Source organism: Drosophila biarmipes, chromosome 3L (genome assembly GCF_025231255.1).
Source record: "Drosophila biarmipes strain raj3 chromosome 3L, RU_DBia_V1.1, whole genome shotgun sequence".
Classification (NCBI taxonomy): Eukaryota; Metazoa; Arthropoda; class Insecta; order Diptera; family Drosophilidae; genus Drosophila; species Drosophila biarmipes.
This window is the reverse complement of record NC_066613.1, coordinates 24,005,862-24,027,494: the sequence shown is the minus strand read 5'-3', so window position 1 is coordinate 24,027,494 and position 21,633 is coordinate 24,005,862. Positions and strand designations below refer to the sequence as shown.

Genomic DNA, 21,633 nt, shown 5'->3' with positions numbered 1-21,633 from the left:
TGGCCTGTTACTCAGTTATTGATACACTAAACGATCGGGAAAGCAGAGGAGGAACAGCTCAGAACGGAAATTTCATTTACTTGTTTGCTTTTTTCCTTTCCCGGGAGTGCCTGCAAGCTACACTCCATTTTGCACACGTTGTTATTTTGCTAAATTGAAAGCAGCTAAGCTGCTTTCGACGCTTTAAAGGCGGTCTTCCTCCAGTATTTTGCTGAAATTTCCACACACTTTCAGCACACACACACAAGCTGATACTTCTGCTTGTGCGACCCCATTAGTTATGGTTTATTAAGGTGAAGACGAGTCGGAGAGCTCTCTGCCGTGGTAATACAATTGTAAACTTGTAATAGAATTTGGCAAGTTCTGTTGAATGCATATAAAAACAAATTACACATCAAGTTTATGGTGTGCACGTAGAAGATTGAGGCCCATTCTGGTTTTTCTTTTCCTATTTTTCCTCCTTTTCTTGTGGGCCATGTCAGGGCTCGTCAAACGTGATGGCCCAGATATAAAAACAAAATCCGAAGACAGTAGAAAGTTTGCTTAATTACTTGCCAAAATAATGGGGATGAGTGGGGGAAAACAACAAAGACATTTGTTTTCCACATAAATTTAATTATCAACTTGGGAGCCTAAAGGGCCTGTAAAAGAATCCTTATATGGAATATGGGCAGGCCTTGATAAGTCTTTCAGTATTCAGATGAATATCTATTAGTAAAATTCAAATTTCTAACTCAGCACAATCAAAATTCGTGAGAAAATTCGTAAGCAATTTGCTTATAATTTTGTATAGAATTCCAATACAACTTTTTATGTTCCAAGATAGTATTTTTGTGCCAAATTCGGGCAATTGATTCTTTGTACAACTATTGTCGGTCAATGCCATGGGAGCCACGAGAGTTAGACCCTATTCGGAGGCGGAGTCCAAGGCCCTTAAGAAGTTCCTGAGGAGCTACAAGCGGTACCATGCCGGCATGGATGAAGAAGAGGTCAGGAGATCGGGGGAAAATGCCTGGGGGAAGCTTTTGCCCCAGCAAAAGAAGCACTTTGAAGTGAGTTCTGTCAGGGGATTACCTATCTAGAGTGCGAATTTACAAAGTTAGCTATGCAGGTGAGACCCAAAACTATTGCCGTCAAAGGAAAATCGATTGTGAAAAGGAAGCCGGCGACCAAGCAGAAGAAAGCCGTTTGCGGTATGCGTAGTCAGGCCAAGAAGAAAGCCATGACTAGGGCCAGGACAGCTCCTCCAAGTCCCATGATGAGTACCGCCTTCATAAACTTCTTGCGCGAGCACCAGAAGCAAAATGCCCACTTGACCGTCAAGAAGAGGCTGCAAAAAGGCGCTGTGTTGTGGTCAAAGCTCACTAAACAACAGAAAGATCAATATCGCACGATGGTAAGTGGGCTTTTCAATTTATTTATTATATACTTAATCTTCTATTACAATTTCAAGGCCCCTAAAAGGAGAAGAAAGTAGGAAAATTGCTTGAAATCCATGGACCATGATTAATAAGACATCGTATACTTTTTCAGAAATTAACTATGACTAAATGATATAATCTTGGATCCTTCTAACTGGTGTAAATGTATTTTCTATTTCAAAATAGTTCTCATTTCGGAATGATCCAATAAAAGTGAACATAAAGGTTTTACTTCCGCAATAATTACTAGTTGATGTAAAATTAAACGTTATGAAACTCCTCGGCTGAACTATCCTATCCAGTTAAGTTCAACAAAGAAGTTGCCATAAAATGTTAATTACACTACATGTTTATTATGCCAGGGCTATAGCCCCAATGAGTCGCTTGGCCAGACATTAGCCCTGTTAAAATATCCGCCCTCATTTACGATGCGCAACACGGTCCAGTTCAGTTTGGTTCGGTCCCCAAATAGCCGGACGAAGCAGCCGTATATATGTGTGTAATTGCCCTGGCCAAGGAGTTTTGGCCAGTATAATAAAGCCAGGAACAAGCCGAAGCGGCCCGTACAGGCCACAAAATGCAGCGCCATAAAAGATACACAATAAAAAACAGACAAGTTCCGGTGCGGCTGTGCAGTGGCATCCTCCGATTTCCGCTGGGCCAAAGTGAGCAAACATTTAAGGAATACACGCCATAAGCGGTAGAGAATTACGGTGCCCAGTGGAATGCCACTCGCACTGAACTAAAATTCAAGGTGCATCTACACGACCATTAAGAATTCAGCTGGCGAGTTTTAACGATTTAAATAACAATACAACTTCGATTTATTTTTCGCCCAACTATTTGCGAACATTCGAGGAGAATCAAAATGCTCGACTTTGCTGCAGGCTCCCAGCAGAGCAGCATATTGTAAATATAAAATATTTATTGCCAGATTGCACACGCATCCCACAACAGCAGTTGGTTTCATTCACCAGCACCTTCCTGCACGGAAAAATATTGGTTAAGAAATCAATTTAATACAAATTGCTTGAACTGAGGTTTAAAAACGCAATTTTGCGCCTCAGTGAGGTCACAATATAGCTCACAATCTCCTAAAGATTTAGTTTATAACGAACGAATACTTCGAAGCCTTCGCCATGAAGGCTACAGCACTTAAATTGATGTCCATTTATTTGTTATTAATTTTATTTCCCAAGAATATTATGTTGGAATTATTAAAGCATTTTCAATATAATTCAACTAAATTGAGCAGAAATTTGATTCAATTTAAAGAGCCCCGGGACTATTTGAACTTCTTTCTGTGCAGCTGATCCTTTTCCGAGCAGATATGCAGCACACCCTGTCCATTCAGGCGCTTCCTTCCCATTGAATGCATGGCATTGAAAGCATTCGCAGCAAGCACATGCCAATTTTTCCACTCCATCCTGTTTTTCCCCACATGCATTTGGTGGCCACACTTCGAGGCAATTCATAACATTTACCAGAAATCCAATTTAAAATTTAATAGAGACATTTCTGTACAAATTAACAGCAAATTTCAGTGCACTCCCTAGCCCGCGCTGCCATTTAAAAATCAAGAGTGCTGAAAATTAAATTTCACAAACTGTTTTCACATGTAGAGCTGCAGGAGAGGCTGCTGCCATGTAAAGACTTTTAGTGGCTTCCGTCGGTGGGGCCACCCAAAAACTAATGAAAGCTCCTTCCCCTTCAACCCCTGACCACCTCTGGAAATGTACTTCCTTCACACATCTGATGACATCGTGTGCTGAGCACCCACACACACACTAAACCGACAAAGTCTGCATGACTTTTCGGAGGCGAAGTAATTAAAGTCAATTGCCATTCTGCCAAAATGCGCTCAACGCGGCGTATACGTAATGCGATTGGGGTATGGCTCTTTGCCGCCTCTTCTCCCTCTGTCAACAGCATTAGCTTCGTTGACTTTCCGGCTATTGGCAAACACCACAAAACTGTGTTATAATTTATTAGAAAACAGTCTGTCAAAATTCAACTTGCGACATTGTTATGGCTTCAGGGCGCTGAAAATCACTAAAATGCTAAGCTTTATTTGTAATTTTGATTTCATACTTTGTGCTGCGCTCAACGTTTTCGGCCTTACATCCGCCAATCTAGGTGCTATCCCAAATAAAGTCGGATGTTTTATGACTTTGGAATGGCCTCGTAAAAGTTCAGTTTGCGGCCAAAACCGAAGAACGAAAGCCATTTGCATTTATCCGCAAACAACTTTGTTATGTGGCTGCTCTGGAGTTGGGTTGATTAGCTCATTATAGAGTGTTTGACATTTACGAGCATATTTTTTGGGGAGCATAGATAATGGGCCCACTTTTGAATATGAATCAACTACAGGAAAGAGATTTGCAGGATAGGCCATAATTTAAGGCTGTGTATCTTGTAAAACGATAAGATATTTATGGCTAGCTCGTAAACTATTTGTCGTTACCCAACAGAATTAAAGTGTTATTAAATCGATATATTGATCTGTATTGATTGAATCGTTTCTTTCTTTAAATTTTTTTACGTTATTTTAACTTAACTTTGATATTTTTGTTGCGAAATTCGTGGTCCTGAATAATTTTTCTCGCATCCCAACCCATCATACATATTTAACAACCGCTTCTCGCCTTATTTGGGCTGACCCGTTTTTTATCGGTTAATATTTTCCATAATTCACGTGAAATCCCCGCTGAATGAGGTGAAATATTTTTTACGCCCGCAAGAATTTTCCATGCAAATGCCGCAGAAGTTTCTGCATCAGCTGCCATTGATATATTCTTTTTGCCCCGCAGTAATTTTTTCCCTTTTGCAACTCCGCCATCAGTCAGATGTTCTGGCCACGGTGACTTAATTTCGCTGTAAGTTCCATTGGCCTTTGCATAAATGCATTTTGATGCAGTTTGCCCGGCACACGAGGGACGCTAAACAGATTTGCACCTTGCATATATAAAGTCAAATTCACAAGTTCGCTACGAAAATTGCAACGCAAAATATGCAAATGACAATGGCTGTCCTGTGTGAAAATGTTGCTGCCGAATGAGGGTCACGGCGAGCTCGAAAAAATTCCTTAAATTTCTTTTAACTTGGCCAGCAAGCATCTGGCTGGGAAGCAGCTGAAAATGAAGTTGTTTTCCGAGGGGGGAAATGGGGAAAACGAGGTTGTTCCTTGGACGGCTGTGAGACCTAATGTGGATACGTGTTGGGCATTGCCAAAGATAAGTAAATGCTGAACTTAGTTCTGCCTCCCAGCTGCACAAGTGCACTGTGCTCTGAGCACTATGGCACTGTTTCTGTTTACGTGCCCAGCTCAGCTGCTTAAAATGCACTCCTCGGCACCGGCATACGGTGCGTATGCGTGTTGTCGCTGGCTGCGCCCCAATCGAACGCTCTAATGCCTTGCAGCACATTAAATTGCCAATATGGCTTTATTGTTCTCCGATCCCCCATCGACTCCACATCCCCTTCAGTGGCAGCGATTTATGCTGTCACATTTAGTGGGTGAGATCGGCGGAGGCAGGCACATCAGCCGAGGAGCCGACGAGCCAGTGTGAGCGGTGCCTCTGGGGCCATAACAACTCTACTCACAGTCAAACATACAGTGAGCACCAGTGCTGACAAATCAGACACTATTCGGATTTTTTAGAGTCAAACTATATCATTTGGTGATCTCTACGTATCTATAAGCATCTATAAAACATATAATCAATTTATCAGAGGTTTTCTTTAATTATAAATAAATTTATTAAAAATATATAAATTAGGGCGGTTTTATGTGAACTAAAATGAATGTTAAAATAATTTTAATTTTACTTTCCATTTTTTTTTCATCTGATTAGTTTTGAGTGAACGTGGTTCTCAAGAACTCGCGTTTTAGGAATAAGTTGTATGTTAGGATAGTATAGTTGACAAGAAATTGTTATGCCTCTGAAGCTCAAGAATTCGCGTTTGCAACTTTATTTTATTTTAGAAGGATGAAGTTCTAGGATAATTCTCTATTTATGTGCTTTTAGTTTCAAGAATATTTGTTATTAGTTCCACCATAATCAGCTAGTTCTGGCCAACACTGCCTGCGTGCGACTCGACTGGAGTCGCTGCGTCTGCCCGAGGCCTCCATCGGCAAGACATAAAACGTGGCACTCGATGATGCCTATGGGCGACTTCGCACGTCGGGCTCAACCTATATATTTCTGTAGGAACAGCTAGTGGTTGGTTGCCTGCGAGCATTGTCGGCCCGGCCCAAACATCACTTCACAACTGCCAAGCCGAGCACATCCGGTTTCCGTTAGTTGTGCAGGCCCGCCCCGCCCACTGCCACGCCCCCCCCCCCCTACTTCAGGTAATATCATTTAGCCTTGTCCTGGGCGCACACGAATATGTTGGAAAAATATTATCTCGTTACAATGTTAAAAAGTGTGGCGGTGTGGGTGCGGTGGACTCGTTGCCCTGGCTGCTATTATATTTTTGCTTTTTACCATTTCAGCTCGCCACCATTTTGCTTCTCGCCTAGTTTGCCTTTGGCTTATGAGCGGAAGTACGTGTCGCTCGTCTCAAAAGAGCCCAGGATGTGCAAGAAAAAAGCATGGGGAAAATATAGAAAAAACTACGCACATTTGCCAGCACCACCACAGGGGATAAATAAATGTGAGTGTGCTTGCTGCGGGGTCGTGGGAGATGTTTAAATTTGATTTCAAGTGCTAGCATTTTGATGGCGAAATAAGTGAATGCGTGTTGCGGCAGCTTACGTGTCCTTGTTATGGCCACAACTTACAGTTCAAGCTGTAAGTTCGGGACGAGTCCGTGGCATTTAGGGGAGACCCCAAGTTGAGTTTCGGAACAGGTTAAGTCGAGTGAGCTTAAAGCGAAAGATAAGGCTGCTGGTAAACTTCCTTCGACCGCTGGGGAGTTCAGCGGGTTCCTCAGTGATTTTCAAAACTAAAAGGAAGTTGGAGATAAATCCCAGTTTTCAAAGCGATAAAATGTGCTCTGCCCTGGCCAACTTTGCTTCATTCAATAACTGACCAGAGCAGTAACAAAGTTACCTCAAGCTATTTCATTGATTTTTATTACGGCCCAAAGGATTTGTTAGTTGGATTAAGTGCAGTCACAATGGAAAAAACATATTTCTTATCGTATTTATAACAAAATAGTTATGTTTAAAGCTGGTTTCTGTAATCTTTATACAATTTATTTTACCATTACCCAATTATTTTTGCCCAATTATCTGGTATCTGGATTCTCTTCCATATATTTTGCCCCGTTTTTTCTCGGCTCCAATGTCTTGTTAATTGCCCCCAGCTTCGATTAAGCATTTAATTTTCCATCTTCCCTTGTTACTCGCCTCTTTTTGTGTTCACCAGTTATTGTAATTTCCTTGAACTGTGCCACATTGCTCCCCTGGACCATCGGCACAGCCTCCACATCCATGTGCATGTGGCAACAGTTCGGAGCACTTGCCGGGCAGAAGTTTTTTGAAGAAGGAGTCCTTCGCTGGGAAAGGAGAATAAGAATAACAAGGGGCGAAATGAGGGGCATAAGGAGCTGCTGGCTGCTGGCTAAGTGGGTGGTGAGGTCCGCCGGTGATGCTGCTTGCTTTTGATTTCTCATGCGTGCAGCGTTTACTCAGCCGCGTTCGGTGCCCGCGAGGGTAGCCAAAATAACACACAAACACACATCCCGTCGAAGTTCTCCCCTCTTTTCCAGAATCTCCGGCTCATTTTACAAAGTAATGGGTATTTCGGCACACGGGATATATGACGGTAAGGAAAATCACAGGCCTGAGATAATAACTAAGTATGATTTTTATTGTCCTATGACTTGGCTTTGATGTGAATATAACAATATTTGCTTTGGGAGTTGTATCTATTAATATTAAAAAAATTTATTTCGAAACCGAAAAGTAGGCAATACAAATTTCGTCTTCATTCATTCAACGAGGTTTGGTAACCAACATATTTAGTTGCATACTTTTGTGAGTTTTGTAACAACATCGTTGGAGTCATATCTTTAACTACCCTTTCTTTGCAGTCTGCTCCTTAAGAGCCCTATAAGTATAGGGTATCCAAAGATCGTAACCCCTAGAGCCGCCGTTTTTGCTTGTTTTGTTTACGCATGAATTTGCAGGAGGGCCTGGGCGGTAAATGGGAAAATGAGAGCGGCGGCGACGCTTCACGCTTCACTCTACTTGGCACTCACTTAATTATTGCACAAGGAACTGAAACGGGGGCACCAAGGCGTCTTGCCTGGGGGCCGCCACCACCACCCACACACTGGTAGATGCAAGTAGCAAGTTGCAACTTGCCACTGCAACTGCAATTCGCCAGAGCAGGAACTCGACAAGTGCAACTGCAGCTGGGGCAACAAACTTTTCAGTGTGGCAATGTGCTTGACATGCATGCTTAACCGTAATGCTAAAGCCAAATCGCCCATTGGCTCTGGTTCCAGCGGGGAATATGGATCCCTTTGGCCCAAGGATAAAAAGGAAAGTTTTCAGCAGACGTGTCGAAAATGGTAAATTCCAGTAAACCTCTTAAACGGCAGACCTAATTTTAAATGAGTGGAGTAGGTGGAAAGTGCTCTTAGTTCTGGGCAGGCAAAAAAAATTGGTTGATTAAAAGTTTACGAAAGTTGTGAAAAATATTTTGTGAAACTTTAATTTTCCAAGAAAAGCGGATTCAATGAATTTTACTAGTTCATTTAAATATTAAAAGTTATAAGTTATCAAGTTAGTTATATTTAATAGCTAGCTCCTATAATGCTCTTTACTTTCGGCTTTAAAAGTTACAATTCCATGGCAGTAAGCAAGTGATTATAATAGTAAATAATTACTTAAGCCGTGTCAGGAAATTATCCCCCTGGCAGGCAAACTATTTCATCCGAAAGTCAAATAGTTTAACCTTCGCTAAACCAGCTCTGCCGCAAAACATCATTCACAACTGATGCACGAGTGGCACCCGCTTGAAACTTTGCATAATCCATGATGGCAACGAAACCGAGTGTTAAATTGAAAATGTGTAAAACAAGAGAACGGCAATTAGTGGAGTTGCCCGCAACTGACCTTTTCCAATTCTTGAATAAATTATTCGCGCGCTAATTATGCTTAATGCCCTTCACTGACATTGCCAGCTGCTACCTGTCCGGTGGCAAACACATATAGAATATATCACATCCGGCGACAAGTTTTGTCCGTTTCCGGTGGGCAATTAAGTCGGTAGGCTGGCTGGTTGGTTGGTTGGATAGCAATTTGTATAAGCCACACAGCCGATATTATTGTTATCGGGTTGGTACACCCGCACACACCTTCTGGCCGTTTTTCACTTCGCATTTATCTAGAGCTCTGCTCCTGCTACCATTTCACAGCCTGAATGTGGTGTAAGCCCTTTTGGTTTGCTTATTTCGTTATCATTATCCTGTTATCCTGGCGCTGCTGCCGCCGCCAGGAGTGGCGCATAATTAAATTATCTCGCAATTGCCTGCTAAGTGCGCCCGACATTCGTTTATGTAGGAATTTAGCAGGGTATTAACTCCCGCTCCCCCATTTCTTTAGCTATCCTAGCTGGGGTTTTTTATATTTATTAAGCGTCCTTTTTTTGTTGTACCCCCACTTCCTGGCTTTTGTTCTTTTCTATTTTTTTCTCCTCTTGCGGGCTGTCCTAATTATTATCTCTGAAATTTGCGGCAAAAAATAAACTTGGCCCGCTACCCGTTCACAGAAAAAAACGTCAATAAGTTTGAGGAACCTTAATTATTTTGTTTTGTGATTTCTTTCTATATTTTCTTCCGTCTTTGGAAACTTTCTGTGGCCAGCCAAGTTCGCTGTTGACCCATTTGCGACCGCCCCTCAAAATACTCAAAAACTGGACTCGAAAGTTTGAGAGCATTTTCCGATGGAAAGGAAAAAGTGTTTTTGCCCGCTTACTGCAAAATCATTTTGTCATCTACATCTGCATCCCGAGGAGGCTCTTCCTGCATTCAGCACTTTGGCCCAAGGACAACATCAAAGGCTTTGCATAGCAAATGCATTGTTTTGCCTTCAACTTCTCGGACTTGTAAGTATTGTTCCCAGAAGCTGTTGCACAAGCACACAGCACATCCTGTTTGCTTAAAAGCTTCCGCCGAGTGTCCTTGCTGCTCCTAGCAAATGTGCAATTATGACCAAGCATGGGGCTGGGGCTGGCCAGAACACACATGGCCCAATTATTGACGCTGGCCGGACTGCCATAAATCAATAGAGTGCAACTTGAGCATGGAAAAATGTCAGCGATTGGCCAAACAGCAGAGAATTCCTTGCCTTGACCTCCTCTCCGGCTCATCTGGTCATCTGCTCATCAGAATTTATTTGCAAAAATAATGCCCATCATTGTTAATCAAAGGCCGGGAAGGACTGGGCAGGATCTGGGGAGTAGCCCCGATGCTGACGCTGGTCAGCCATTGTTGTGCTGTCCGGTGGCCAATGGCCGATCCGACGGCCAGACATTTGCTAGTCAGGAATTCAGACCGGCTCTGGCTTTTGGCCCGGCCTGCTGGCTTCTGTGTTTATTGGTATGTGCCCGACGCTGTCTGACATGCAGGCACTATCAAGGTTAAGACCGTGGGAAAAAACATGTTCCACTTCCATGTTTAAACCTGTGTTGGACCAGACCATTTATCAGTTCGGCTTAAGGAATGCTAATATGGCCACACAAATGCTGTAATACTCAAGAAATCAGAGAAATTTTGTGGACAACGCCTAAAAGTATGCCCTAAAAATAGTTGCTCTAAGCGTGTTTATAATATTTGGCTTTCAAACATTTTAAGGTATACTTTTAGGCGAAAAAAGCATAAAGTTCATGACTTCATACCTTTTTTAATTTCTAATCTATTTCTAATCTATTCCTATTGAGTTGCCCTCGTCTGTGGACGTGTGTCCATCCAAACATTCAGACCAACACATATACACAAGTCCACACTCATGTCCTTAACAATGGGACGTTTGCAAACAACAACAATGACAACAACAACAACAACAACTATAACAACAATAGCAACAACCCGAGTGCCACTAACAACAATGGAGCGCAAAATTGCGGCTGTCATCAGTGGGGAAATTTGCATTTTGCACAAATTGCAATACGTAAGCTCTGCTTTTCTGCTCCTATTCTAACCATTTTTGCTGTCCCCTACTACTTTTGGTGGTGTTTTTTTGTACTTTTGCCCAACTACACAATTTATTGGGCCGCATATCAAATGATTTCGGGGGACTTTAATGGGGTGTGTATAGATGAACAGGGATAGCTGGGTCACAACATGGAATTATTTCGAACTCATTAGAGAATGCAGCGGCAGTTGGAAGCTGGAGCAGGACAAGGAAATTGCATTTAGCAACCCACCCACTCACATGCATATCAATTAAGCCCCGAAAATTGGTGGGTGGTTCTGGGTGGGCGGGAGCTGGGGCGTGGCGACAATAAGGCTGCTAATGGGCGGTGGGCGTGCCTCATTAATGTTGCAGGGCTCCGCGATCCGAATGCAGTTAATCGAAAGATTTTCCAGTCAACTGGCCCCGCGGGACTCGACGGTTCGAAAATTAGAAATCACGGAAATAGTTTCCGCCTGTGCACTGAACTGAAGTGGGCGTGGCCGGGCCATAATTCCATTGATTATGCCAGGTCCACCAAATGGATTTTAATTCAATCATTCACAGCCAAGCGATGTCAGAGGCAGTAGAGGAACAGCTATAAATACACACAGGGAATACATTATTGAATGACCGAAAGTTTGTATGCCGACAAAATGATTTTTTTATTAAGGATATGGCTAAGTTAAGAGGTCCAACACGTTAAGAAAAAAGGTTTGTTAAGCAAGGAGAATCGAGATAATCGTTTGAATAAAACATATCGATAATGTCGATATCTTTCCTTAAATTCTGAAAATACAATTTATAAAATGAAAATATATACATTAGATAATAATGCTTACAATTATAGAATCTATACATATATGAAATCTTTAACAAAAATTAAAAATAAAATTATAAATGCTACACGCTCTTGTTTTCTAACCGTGTAGCAATGACGTTCATTACTCGCGTGTTAATCATACGCCACGTTGCACAGCTATGAGCTAATTAAGGTTCGAACAGCTCTAGCCCCTCGAGAAATTTAATAGATTTCCAGTTTGACATTTTGTATGTATTCACAGAAAAGGGGTTTGTTTAAGTGGCTCAGGCTGAGGCTGCTGAGTGTTTGCGATGTAATGAATGGGTTAGCATCCTTTTTCCTTTGATTTATTGGTTTTGCTTTCAGCTCTTTTTTATTTCGGTTGTGCAACCCACACAGCGGACGTGCTTTGCATAATTATATCTCGAGCGGTTGGCAAGTGTCCAGGCCTCTGTTGATTTTATCAGCCCAGTGCATGACTCAAAGTGTAGGTACCCAACGTCAAGTTTTCGATAGTTAGGTTCATAGCCTCTGAACCCTCTGAATATTTTGAGCAATATGTGTAGTTTAGGAGCTTTTCCTCAAAGCCGATTTCAAAACCATTCGAGATAGCCACTATGGGTATCAGACACACTGTAATCATCAGCAGTAAAAAGTAGTTCATGAAGAAAGCGGTCTCCAGGGTGAATATGGTGGCCTCTTTGATCCTAAGCTCCCAAAGAACCAGTTTTGTACAGACCATATCACGAGGTGCATTGCCAGTAAGGATCTGCGGATTTATATGGACTGTCACTTGTTACTCAAGTCTTTTTAATTTATATTACCATCATATCCACGATGTCTTGAGTCTGCTTACAGCGCTGGGTGTTTCTGCTATCCCATGTCCTCAGACATATTTCTTGGGTCTTCCAAAGACCTCTCAGAAACGTGTCCCTTATTGATTTGTAGTCCCAAACAACCATTAAGAAAGTGCCAATTAGAAGGATTATATAAGCAAGATATCTGATTTGCCAAGTCTCCAATCTCAGCAATACCAATCGGCTTAGTTCCCACTCGATGCCAGCTTCAAGGATTACTGACCTATAGAATATGACTGATATGAGCAAGACAACAGATGATATATAGACACTAAAAAAGTGCGAAACATCTCGCTGAATTTTCGCCAAACGACTGTGTTCTTTCAATACAATCCTCAGCATTTTCCAGCGCTGTTGGATCCTGAGCTCCGCCGTCAATACCTGATTCATAACCACGTATATGGAGTGTAGCCAAATGTAGCTGTTTACAAGGAGTAGAAGCTGCAGGTGCCAACCCAGCAGACAGGTGAATACAGTCCAGCGTTGGATATCATTTTTCAGGGACTCAATTTGCCAGTAGATAACGAGTAAAAGTTCTATGCAAATCAGCAAGGAACAGCAAAAGGCCCGCTTTACAGAGACACAAAACAGAGTTCCCATGGTGGATTGCAACTCCCTGTGCACCCTGGCCATCTCATTCAAAGTCCGGAGCAGGGATTTCTTTAGGTGTATATAGTAAAGGCAGGGCAGTATGTAGATATAGAGACTGCCTCGATCAATGACAAAGCCATCGAGAAAGAGAAAGTAAAACAGCAGGCACAAAAGACTCCAGAAGTAGACAAAGTAGATGAGCACCTGATGTCCAAAGCCGAACTTCTGGCTGTCCACATTGTATCGCACATTGTGCAGGCACAGCAAGTGGCACACTTTCTTCTGGTAACCGAAGAAGCTGACAATGTGGCACACGCAGAGCAGTTTGTGCAGCGGCGCTGACAGCGGCATGTTTCCAACTAATTGGACTAACGACATCGACATCAGGACGAGTAGTCCTGTGCGGTCAAAGGAGCAAAAATGCGACTGGGGGGCAATAACAATTTGGTGAGTACTTAGCTCTAATGTGAGGTTGGTGTTACACAGCGATAAATTATTAAAAACATTTAGTGGGGGAAAAAGTTCTGCACTTTATATATAACTTTATGATAGTAATTAAACATTTACTGCCAATAAGTATGCAACCATATATTTAAAAAAGTGTGCGTTTTTTTCGTTGCCTACTTTTGTACAGCTTAGGAGGGCGGTTAAGTTTAATGAACTTTTTTTTTTTTTTTTTTTTTTTTTTTTAATTAATATCTTTATTTAATATAATCCAGGAACAGATCTAATTAAAGCCTTTAACCTAAATGTTTTCTTAAGTAAATAATCTCTTAATTATAAATTATAATTAGTTTTCAACTTGGTATATAGGAGTAGATCAAATTACGACTAGTTTCAAGTAAATAATATATTCATATTAGTCTCTTAGGAGCAGCCCAAAATGTCTTCTTTTGAGCCTGCGAATTGGGATAGCCCCCTGTAATCTCCGGGCTAGACGATTACGGTGGGCAGTAATGAACTTTAAAATTAAAAATGTATATATTTAATTTTCACCAATTCCAATTAAAATATATTTAGTAACCAAAGATAAACCAGCTTAATGACTGATAGCCGTTTAATTTTTTAATGTGTACCTCTGTACTTAGGACCCTGCGCAAATGCTTTTAGCAGGAAAAAGCATTCTGGAGCTGCGGATAATTGATGGCATCGCCACACAGTGAAGCCACTTCAATTAGCGGACTCTGTAGTCTGTCCCCAAATCGATAAGTTGCACACGCTTAAATATTTAAAAATGTACCCGAACCGTCGTACCGCTGCTGTCAGACCCACTTCAGATTTGCGTCGCTCACGTAGCAAACTAATTTATTTGCAAACTGGGAATTCGCCGCAGAAGCCCACCTTCGCAGAAAAGCGACAAAGCAAAAAAAAAAGGGAAAATAAAGCGCATGGTGTGTAAACTCGGTCAGAACCTGACTTTCAGTTCAGCACCGAATGGCGATTAATTTGTTCAGGTCTCAATCGCTGCTTACTCACTTCCCCTTTGCGAATTTCGACTTTCCACTTGCCACTTGCGCAGGAGATTTGCATGGCAGCATATCGGCCATGTTCATCGCAGCATAACCCAAAACTGTCAAACTCAAGCGGCTCCTTCCTAAGGCGACTTTTCTACGCTGCTAAGCATACTACACAGAAATAAGAAGGGTTTCCTAAAATCACCAAAAGTTGTAAATCTCTTCAAAGGGTTCCTAAAAGAATGCAACAAAATATTTTCAATGTAGACTTTGTTTTATATAACCCTTAACATTTGTGGAATCTGAAAGAAACTTTAGACAGTAGAAGCTCAGCTGAAGTATTTTCTATACTTTCCCAAGCAATTTCTCCAGGTGCACCTACTTTCCTACTCAGCTTTCACCGCTCGCCGTTTACTTTGTCATTTCAATTTTGAATTCGTGTCGTAGCGTTCAGCGCTTTTATGTGGCATTTTTAAAATCCTGTACATGTCGGCCCAGGCACGGATGCCCGGGAACCAGGATACCATGCCCAAGGACCCAGAGGCCGGGCACCAGCACCAAGGACCTGCTCGGGCGCCGCGTTGGAATTCAATAAAGAGCTCCGACCGGCCGATGTCGGGTTTCGCCAGAACTGAGCAGAAGCAGGAACGGCAGCAAGGCAGGAAGAAAGGCAGACAGTTAGCCGGGCATGTTTGCCAAACAATCATTAGAGACGTCAGTCGGCGGAGGAAAGCTGCAGGAATGTAGGCGTTGGAAGACATCACAATCAGCGTAACAGCTCCCGTCTGGGCCACATCACACCTAACCGAAGTAGATGCCAGATATCCGTCGACCACTTCATTATGTGCGAGTTTACGACGGCCGTTAAATGAGGCTTCTTTTGGCGAAAAAGGGGCGGGGTATTATTCGGGCTTTGGACGAGATATTTAAGCTGATATGAGGAACTGAAGGGACTTTTTTGGAATTTTATTTATCTGTACAGAGTCCTTTTTGACACCCAGGCTGACAAAACTATCAAAATCTCTTGACCAAATAACGTGTTAAGCCTGATTCCCTTTAAACCTTTAACATCACTACTTTAAGTCTTAAACTTGTCTGTTTATGAAGGTAGTTTCCTCTAAACTTTTCAGCTTGTCCAGTTTTCTAAGCCTCTCCATAGCCTAATTGGACAAAAGTCTGCCACACATTTTACCACCAAAGTTGCCGAACTGCCTCCACTTTACTCTTTTATCCAGAGTCCACGCGATTTCTCAGTGCGCAGCTGTCCACACACAGCATTCCGGCAACTGCAGCAATTTTCATTAGCTTAAAAACTTTGCCTTGCCAAACTACATTTTTAATAAGTTTGTTTGTTTTATTTTTTATCGCCGGCCGGGCTGGGGTGTGCCGCCCTCTAAAAAACGCTGAAAGGGCATGTGGAACGAGGGCGAACGAAAGAGCATCAAAAACATGCATAAATCATCAAAAGCATCTCTGACAACTAATGAAAATATGCAAAAATTTATAGCTCAACGAAATCGAGGAAAAAAACGTTTGGATAAAGCGTCGAATCAAAAAGAAAAATCCCAATAAAAAGTTAAAGTGGAAAAAAGGGAATAAAAGTGGGAAAGACTCTCCAACTAGCCTAGAGGCAAAAAGCATTTAAATTGAAAAAATGGCAGTCGAAAAATACATTCATTTGCTTTATGCATGCCGCACGCAGTGGGCAAAAAAAAAGCGGAGCCCGAGTGGCAAGTGGCAAGCACACAGACAGGATGTGCGGCAGGAGTTTTATGCGGCAGTTTATTTTTGGCGACACTATCACGGGAACAGCTACCGACGCCCAGGCTCGAACCCTTTTAAACACTCGAAATAACCGTCTAAATAAATGATGCACACCAATTTAAAATTGAGTAAGTCAAGGAAGTCCAAGTTCTTTAGTATTTCAAACTGCTAACTAATTTCAAATCACATAAAACATAATAATGCTAGGTTCTTGAAATTTTTGGAGAATATACATATTTTTTTTGCATTAAAGTATGACGCGTTAAGAAGATAGTATTCAGGAAGCTGTGAAAGATACAAGGTAATAAATTAAAAAACGATTTGAAGAATATAATAAGTTTTGGAATCAATGTTCCTAACATTTGTAAGAGGTTGATAGTCACTTACATATCCACCTTTGGATAATGAAATCGAAGACCTAGAAATATTTTTTATTTCACTAGAAAGCCCTAGTTTTCCTCGATTTTCCGAGTGTATCCCTAGGTTCCTGCTGTTTGGCCACTCCCTTTTTCCATAGCACGCCTGCTACAGGACGAAGGTCCCGGAATGTGACACGATGCGGCGTCGAGAGGACAACGATGCGGCCATGTATAAAATTTTTCACAATTGCAATTTGTAATAAAAACATGCACTTTTTCCCATTGTTATATGCGGCCGCACATGCTGTGCTGCACTGTGCAATGGAGATGGAAGTGGAGATCGCCATTGCATTCATATATGTATGCGGGCTGGGGGAAGTTACATGCGTGTAAAACCATTTGCCAGGCGATGAAAAAGTCAGGAAAAAACTGGGACCAAGATGCCACCGACCAGCCAAACCGACCGGGGGAGAATGAGCACCGGTGCCACAGCGATAGCGATGGCCAGACGGAGATATAGAGGTGATTCGGCATCGGGAAAGGGTACGGGGATGGGGTAACCCCTTATGGCTTTATGCCATTTTAAGTGGCCCGCCCATTTCATAGCCATATCCATGGCCACATCCGCATCCGAGTGTCAACTGTTAAAGCGGTCCAGAGTGCAACTCCGCAAATAAACAGAGCATAAAATATGATTGTCGTTATTTTTTGCCAAGTAATTCTCATGGGGCAAAAAGGCGGCGAGAGGTATGCATGTTAACAATGGAAAATAATTGATAGTCGCGCTTCATATTTGTGAACAAAGCCTTATGTAAATATTTTTAAAAGTTTTTCAAAGCAATAATGAATTTGGAAACGAGTTGGGCACTGCAAAGTAATTGCCATGCAAAAGATAACATTAAGTACTTCAGAAATACAATGGAAAAATATTTCTTTTAATAGACATGTGGAAAGGTCAGCTCACTCCCTGAATGTTGTAATTATATGTACGATAATATCTTATCGTATACACCATGTCATCACATAATAGGAACGACCTTTAACGGAGTTTCAACCCATCAACGTAATGCATGTTTTATTACAGCTACCGATATAACTTTGAGATACTCTAGTTACTTAGTTCACTGCCAGATATGGAGAAACACGCAACTGCCAGGGGTTTTTGCTTGTGTCACCTGATTTGCGTGTGGTATCAGACTGGCAGGATCGGCCTATATTTGGGTTTCTATAATTTGGGCTATTCGGAACAACTAGGGAAGTTTGTATGCGACGAGCAGCTATATGTGCAAATAATGGCTGTGGTAAATCTGATAGCCAGTTGGCTTTATCTCAGCTTCAGTCATCGATGGATCTACGATCAGTTTGTGTTTCTACTGTATGTTCCTCTATATGTGTACTTCTTGATCCTGAGAAGACATCTCGCAAAGCTCTTAAACGAATGTGCTGGAGTACACAAATCAATGCAAAGAATTCTGGGGAGTCGATTGTGCGTAAGGATCCATAGGGAATGTATCTACACCTTACTTCTCATGGCGATGATCATATTACTTCTTGTATGGCAACTGAAAATGTATTCGGTTTATCAGAGTGCTTTCATATTCGGCGTGGGACTTATCTACCACTTTGAGTTGCTGTTCTTTGGAAACTATCTCATTTGGCTGAGCTGTATCTACAGGTCCCTGAATGTGTTTCTTTGTGAAGACATGAGAAGTGATAAATTGTATATACTCAAGGGAGTACTAAGACAGCAACGAATTATATGGCGGGTTCACCGAACTGTCTCCAGATATTTTGCCCTGCACCTTATTAGTTTTATGATCCAGCCCGGAGTTAAAATGTTAATAATAATTCAGAGCTCTGGTCAACAACTGAATGGTCAAATGGTTTCTTTGGCTCTACACATACATTTGTTGGCTTTGTTTTTGATAATTGCCTCGAACCTGCAAAAACAGCATCGCAAGTTTCAAAAAAATTATCTAAAATTAAAAGATGATCCCCACAACTTCGTCGTGAAGTCCTGGCAAATCCTGCAGCACAGAACTTTGCCAAAAGCTTTTGGGGTAACCCTTATAAGAAAGCGTGAAAAAGTGATGTACAGCAAAGATGTGGTTACTATGATGGTGAGTTTTTATCTGTACTTACATAAAACATTTTAAACATTTTATGTACACTTCAGTTCACCAACAACTACCCAGTTCTGATGTTAACCAAAGTTCCCTTTTATCTAACAACTTTTGGCTTCGGCAGGGCCAGGTTTGGAATTTCTTTAGCTATGCTGAGGAGTTGCCTGAAAACCCACATCCGTGAACTTCTGCTAATGCTTGTTATTCGCTTACTTTACCACAAAAACTTAACTTTGCAGGACTTTGAGTATGAGTCCCAGGATGATTTCAACGGCAATGTCACACAGACAATTAGTCAAGTCTACCGCTTTTATTTCTATGATGAGTTCGAGTGAATAATAAACAGCGAAATGGGCCACATTAACGTAATTATCAATTACTTAATGGTTGAGGGAGAAAGTAATGGCATGACTAACATTTCGTAGGAACTTTTAGTTGTTTTTCGAAATGCCACGACTTCGTTTCATCTTTAACATAGTCAAATTCTTGCGACTTCCCCTGCATTTCTTTGGGCTTCTTCAGCTGAGATATAGTAAATCTCGGAAAGTGTATCAACAAAGAGCGAATTTCTGCAGATTTTTACCTGCCATTCTAATTTCGCTGATTCTGTTTTTCCATAAGCTTTTCAGCAATCTGTGGGAGAGGGAGAATAAACTGGTAAACTCCCTAAATATTGAAAAGAGACCTTTAAGAAGTGGAATCGAACTATGGAACGAAAACCTAACGAGCATCTTTATTTTTGTGACACTTATCTGGTCCTTAGTCAGAAAGAATCAGCTGTGGAAAATAATAGATCATGCTCAATCTTCCTATAAAGAACTAAAGACCCTAATGGGGAAAAATTTAATCCTGGAATGCTCCTGGCACGTTTGTATCTATGGAATACTTCTACTAATTTTACTAACTACATTTGGAGTAAATATAATATTTTTCAACTGGCCAAAAATGACTGGTGAACACAAAATTATAACTCTCACAAAAATATTTGATGTTTCTAATTACGTAATGGGCCTACCCCGATTTACCTTTGTCCTAATTATGGCGCTGCATATAGTATATCATCTGATTAGTGCTGGATGGCTCCGAGCCCTAAACAAGTTAAGACTGCAACGAAATCTTAAAATGTATCAGTTTCAGCTGCGAAATATGTTTTCTTTAAAAACAAAAATGAATATTTTGGCTGGTCACTATTTTAAAATATCTTACATATGCTACTTGCTTATGGTAGCATTTCAGATAGTTGAATTTCTGCAGTTCTTTCGTTTTGATTCAAATGAACTTGTGCAAAGGCAAAAAAGCCAAGAAGATCTGGATGATGAAGCCGATTGGGAGGGCCAAGAAAGCGAGCTAAATTCCAGGGATCCACAGACGAAAACTTGGCTTATATTATCCTGGCATCTGGCCTTGTGGATGTTGCTTCTTGCAGCAGCTTATAAACAGCAGGATGAGTATTCAAACATGATGAGAAAATGCTGGAACTATAAATTGAATGATAAGGGTTGCGAAATAAAAGATTTTCTTGCGCAAAATTCCTGGAAGGGTCATACATTCAAAGAATTGGATATTCTGGACTTCATGGTTGGTGCATAGCGGTTACTTTTGCTCGATTTAAATATATTTGCGTTCAAAGTTCCTTTCAGAAGTTCCTATTTGCGACCGCCAACCTGTTTCCATCTGCTTTATGACCACCAAGTTGGCAAAGAAGAACCCAACCTACATAAATTTGGACATAATAGCTGGCCACTTCAAGCTCCTTTTAAATCTGTTTTTTTCCGCCAGCATTGTCTACTTTGTGCAGCAACTGGAACTCGGTCATCTGCAGGAACACCTCAAACAGGAATCATAATAAAGTTACGCAACTCATCATCGTGACAAATTAAATAATAATTAAATTAGTAAGTAAATAATTTATGGGACAGCTGAAGAACCCCAGATGCTTTGTGTCCACTCTGCACCTTTCCCTCAATTACTTAATGAATACAAAGCAGCCGGGCCAACCTTTCTGCCATTTTAATGACCTGACCTCGGGCCTCTTCAAATATCACAGACATAAAAGGGCAACCCTCAAAACTTTTGCCATTATGAACATAAAATGGAAAGCAACAAATGGCGGCCGTATTGTTGTTATGCCAATGGCCTTGCCCTATCGTATCTTAAGGATACGCACCTTTTTGCACGATGGCGCCAAAAAGGTGTAATTTATGCGCCAAACTTGATTGAATTTATTCGCAGTCGAGATTTACCCCCGGACACACACAACATATCGTTGCAGTGAAAGAAAATCAAATTAAATTCAATAAATTAACATAAATCTGAGTAAATTCCCTGGCACTCTGTTGCCCACTCCACTTGGTATGCAAATGCCGACAGCACGGCACCAGCTTCTCGATTTTCATATATATTTTTTATTTTAAGACTCCGAGTCGTGGAGTCAGTTCGATCGATTCCAATAAACTTCTTGCCACACGATGCGAGCAACTGGCAACATATGCGCTATCGATGCAGCCGCCGTCAGCCAGTCACTGAAAAGCCAAAAAGGAAATGAGTCGACTGGATTAAAGCAAGGTTTGGATTGACTTCACAGATGCGGTTATAAGGGTCCCATTCATAAAGTTTATAGAAGATTGTTAGAGAATTCTACCACAAACTCATATATGTATCCCAAGTCAAGATCGGGATCCAATAACCCAAGTTATGGAATCTCAAAGTGTACGTTGTGGAGACTCATTCTTAAAGCCATTATAAATTACGAACAAATCCGGCATAAAAATGAATAATTTGAATGTAGATTACTAGAGGATTTACTTACAAACTCATAGAGGTATCCTACTTCAAAATCAGGTTGGTATGACTCGAGTTATGGAATCCCAAAGTGCAGTTTTTGGGGCTTTAATCTGAATGCCATTGGAATTACGAAAAAATACAACATGAAAATGGGCTAAAATTTCGAACCTCGTAAAAATGAATAATTTGAATGTAGATTATTAGAGAGTTCATCCACAAACTCATAGAGGTATCCCACTTTAAAATCGGGATCATACAACTCGAGTTATGTCATCTCAAAGTGCAGTTTTTGGGGTCCTGCTCTGAATGCCATTGAAAAATCGTACATGAAAATGGGCTAAAATTTTG

The 21,633-nt window shown here is 41.3% G+C and overlaps 4 protein-coding genes across 5 annotated transcripts; 3 read left to right on the top strand and 1 right to left on the bottom strand.

The window, feature by feature from the left end:
- Positions 1 to 620: 620 nt before the first annotated feature.
- LOC108034710 (uncharacterized) lies at positions 621 to 1,664 on the top strand. 2 transcript variants are annotated; one of them, XM_050886423.1, is made up of 5 exons: positions 621 to 764; positions 827 to 1,052; positions 1,112 to 1,396; positions 1,454 to 1,473; positions 1,534 to 1,664. In XM_050886423.1, the coding sequence occupies exons 2-5, from the start codon at positions 885 to 887 to the stop codon at positions 1,538 to 1,540; spliced, it is 480 nt and encodes a 159-aa protein (XP_050742380.1). In that variant the 5' UTR covers positions 621 to 764; positions 827 to 884; the 3' UTR covers positions 1,541 to 1,664. The 2 variants fall into 2 exon arrangements, with proteins under 2 accessions (XP_050742380.1, XP_050742381.1); XM_050886424.1 differs by having other exon boundaries at positions 650 to 764; positions 823 to 1,052.
- A 10,152-nt stretch (positions 1,665 to 11,816) lies between these two features.
- On the bottom strand, positions 11,817 to 13,152 carry LOC108034777 (uncharacterized). The gene is made up of 2 exons (XM_017109735.3): positions 12,178 to 13,152; positions 11,817 to 12,122 (listed from the first exon to the last, which is right to left on the bottom strand). The coding sequence occupies exons 1-2, from the start codon at positions 13,150 to 13,152 to the stop codon at positions 11,817 to 11,819; spliced, it is 1,281 nt and encodes a 426-aa protein (XP_016965224.1).
- Positions 13,153 to 17,511: 4,359 nt separating this feature from the next.
- LOC108034781 (uncharacterized) lies at positions 17,512 to 18,836 on the top strand. Its single transcript, XM_017109739.1, has 2 exons — positions 17,512 to 18,498; positions 18,555 to 18,836. The coding sequence occupies exons 1-2, from the start codon at positions 17,512 to 17,514 to the stop codon at positions 18,834 to 18,836; spliced, it is 1,269 nt and encodes a 422-aa protein (XP_016965228.1).
- Positions 18,837 to 18,948: 112 nt separating this feature from the next.
- Positions 18,949 to 20,367, top strand: LOC108034467 (uncharacterized). The gene is made up of 2 exons (XM_017109350.3): positions 18,949 to 20,079; positions 20,132 to 20,367. The coding sequence occupies exons 1-2, from the start codon at positions 18,949 to 18,951 to the stop codon at positions 20,345 to 20,347; spliced, it is 1,347 nt and encodes a 448-aa protein (XP_016964839.1). The 3' UTR covers positions 20,348 to 20,367.
- Positions 20,368 to 21,633: the final 1,266 nt, after the last annotated feature.

What these genes read in the sequence shown, in the direction of transcription:
- LOC108034467 (XM_017109350.3), top strand. Translation starts at nt 18,949, where the DNA reads ATGCCACGACTTCGTTTCATCTTTAACATAGTCAAATTCTTGCGACTT. An exon ending in TGGATATTCTGGACTTCATG is followed by an intron (nt 20,080 to 20,131) that starts GTTGGTGCATAG and finishes TTGCGTTCAAAG; the next exon opens with TTCCTTTCAGAAGTTCCTAT.
- LOC108034710 (XM_050886423.1), top strand. Translation starts at nt 885, where the DNA reads ATGGGAGCCACGAGAGTTAGACCCTATTCGGAGGCGGAGTCCAAGGCC. An exon ending in AGCAAAAGAAGCACTTTGAA is followed by an intron (nt 1,053 to 1,111) that starts GTGAGTTCTGTC and finishes TTAGCTATGCAG; the next exon opens with GTGAGACCCAAAACTATTGC. An exon ending in AAGATCAATATCGCACGATG is followed by an intron (nt 1,397 to 1,453) that starts GTAAGTGGGCTT and finishes TACAATTTCAAG; the next exon opens with GCCCCTAAAAGGAGAAGAAA.
- LOC108034781 (XM_017109739.1), top strand. Translation starts at nt 17,512, where the DNA reads ATGGAGAAACACGCAACTGCCAGGGGTTTTTGCTTGTGTCACCTGATT. An exon ending in AAGATGTGGTTACTATGATG is followed by an intron (nt 18,499 to 18,554) that starts GTGAGTTTTTAT and finishes TGTACACTTCAG; the next exon opens with TTCACCAACAACTACCCAGT.
- LOC108034777 (XM_017109735.3), bottom strand. Translation starts at nt 13,152, where the DNA reads ATGCCGCTGTCAGCGCCGCTGCACAAACTGCTCTGCGTGTGCCACATT. An exon ending in AAGACATCGTGGATATGATG is followed by an intron (nt 12,123 to 12,177) that starts GTAATATAAATT and finishes ATAAATCCGCAG; the next exon opens with ATCCTTACTGGCAATGCACC.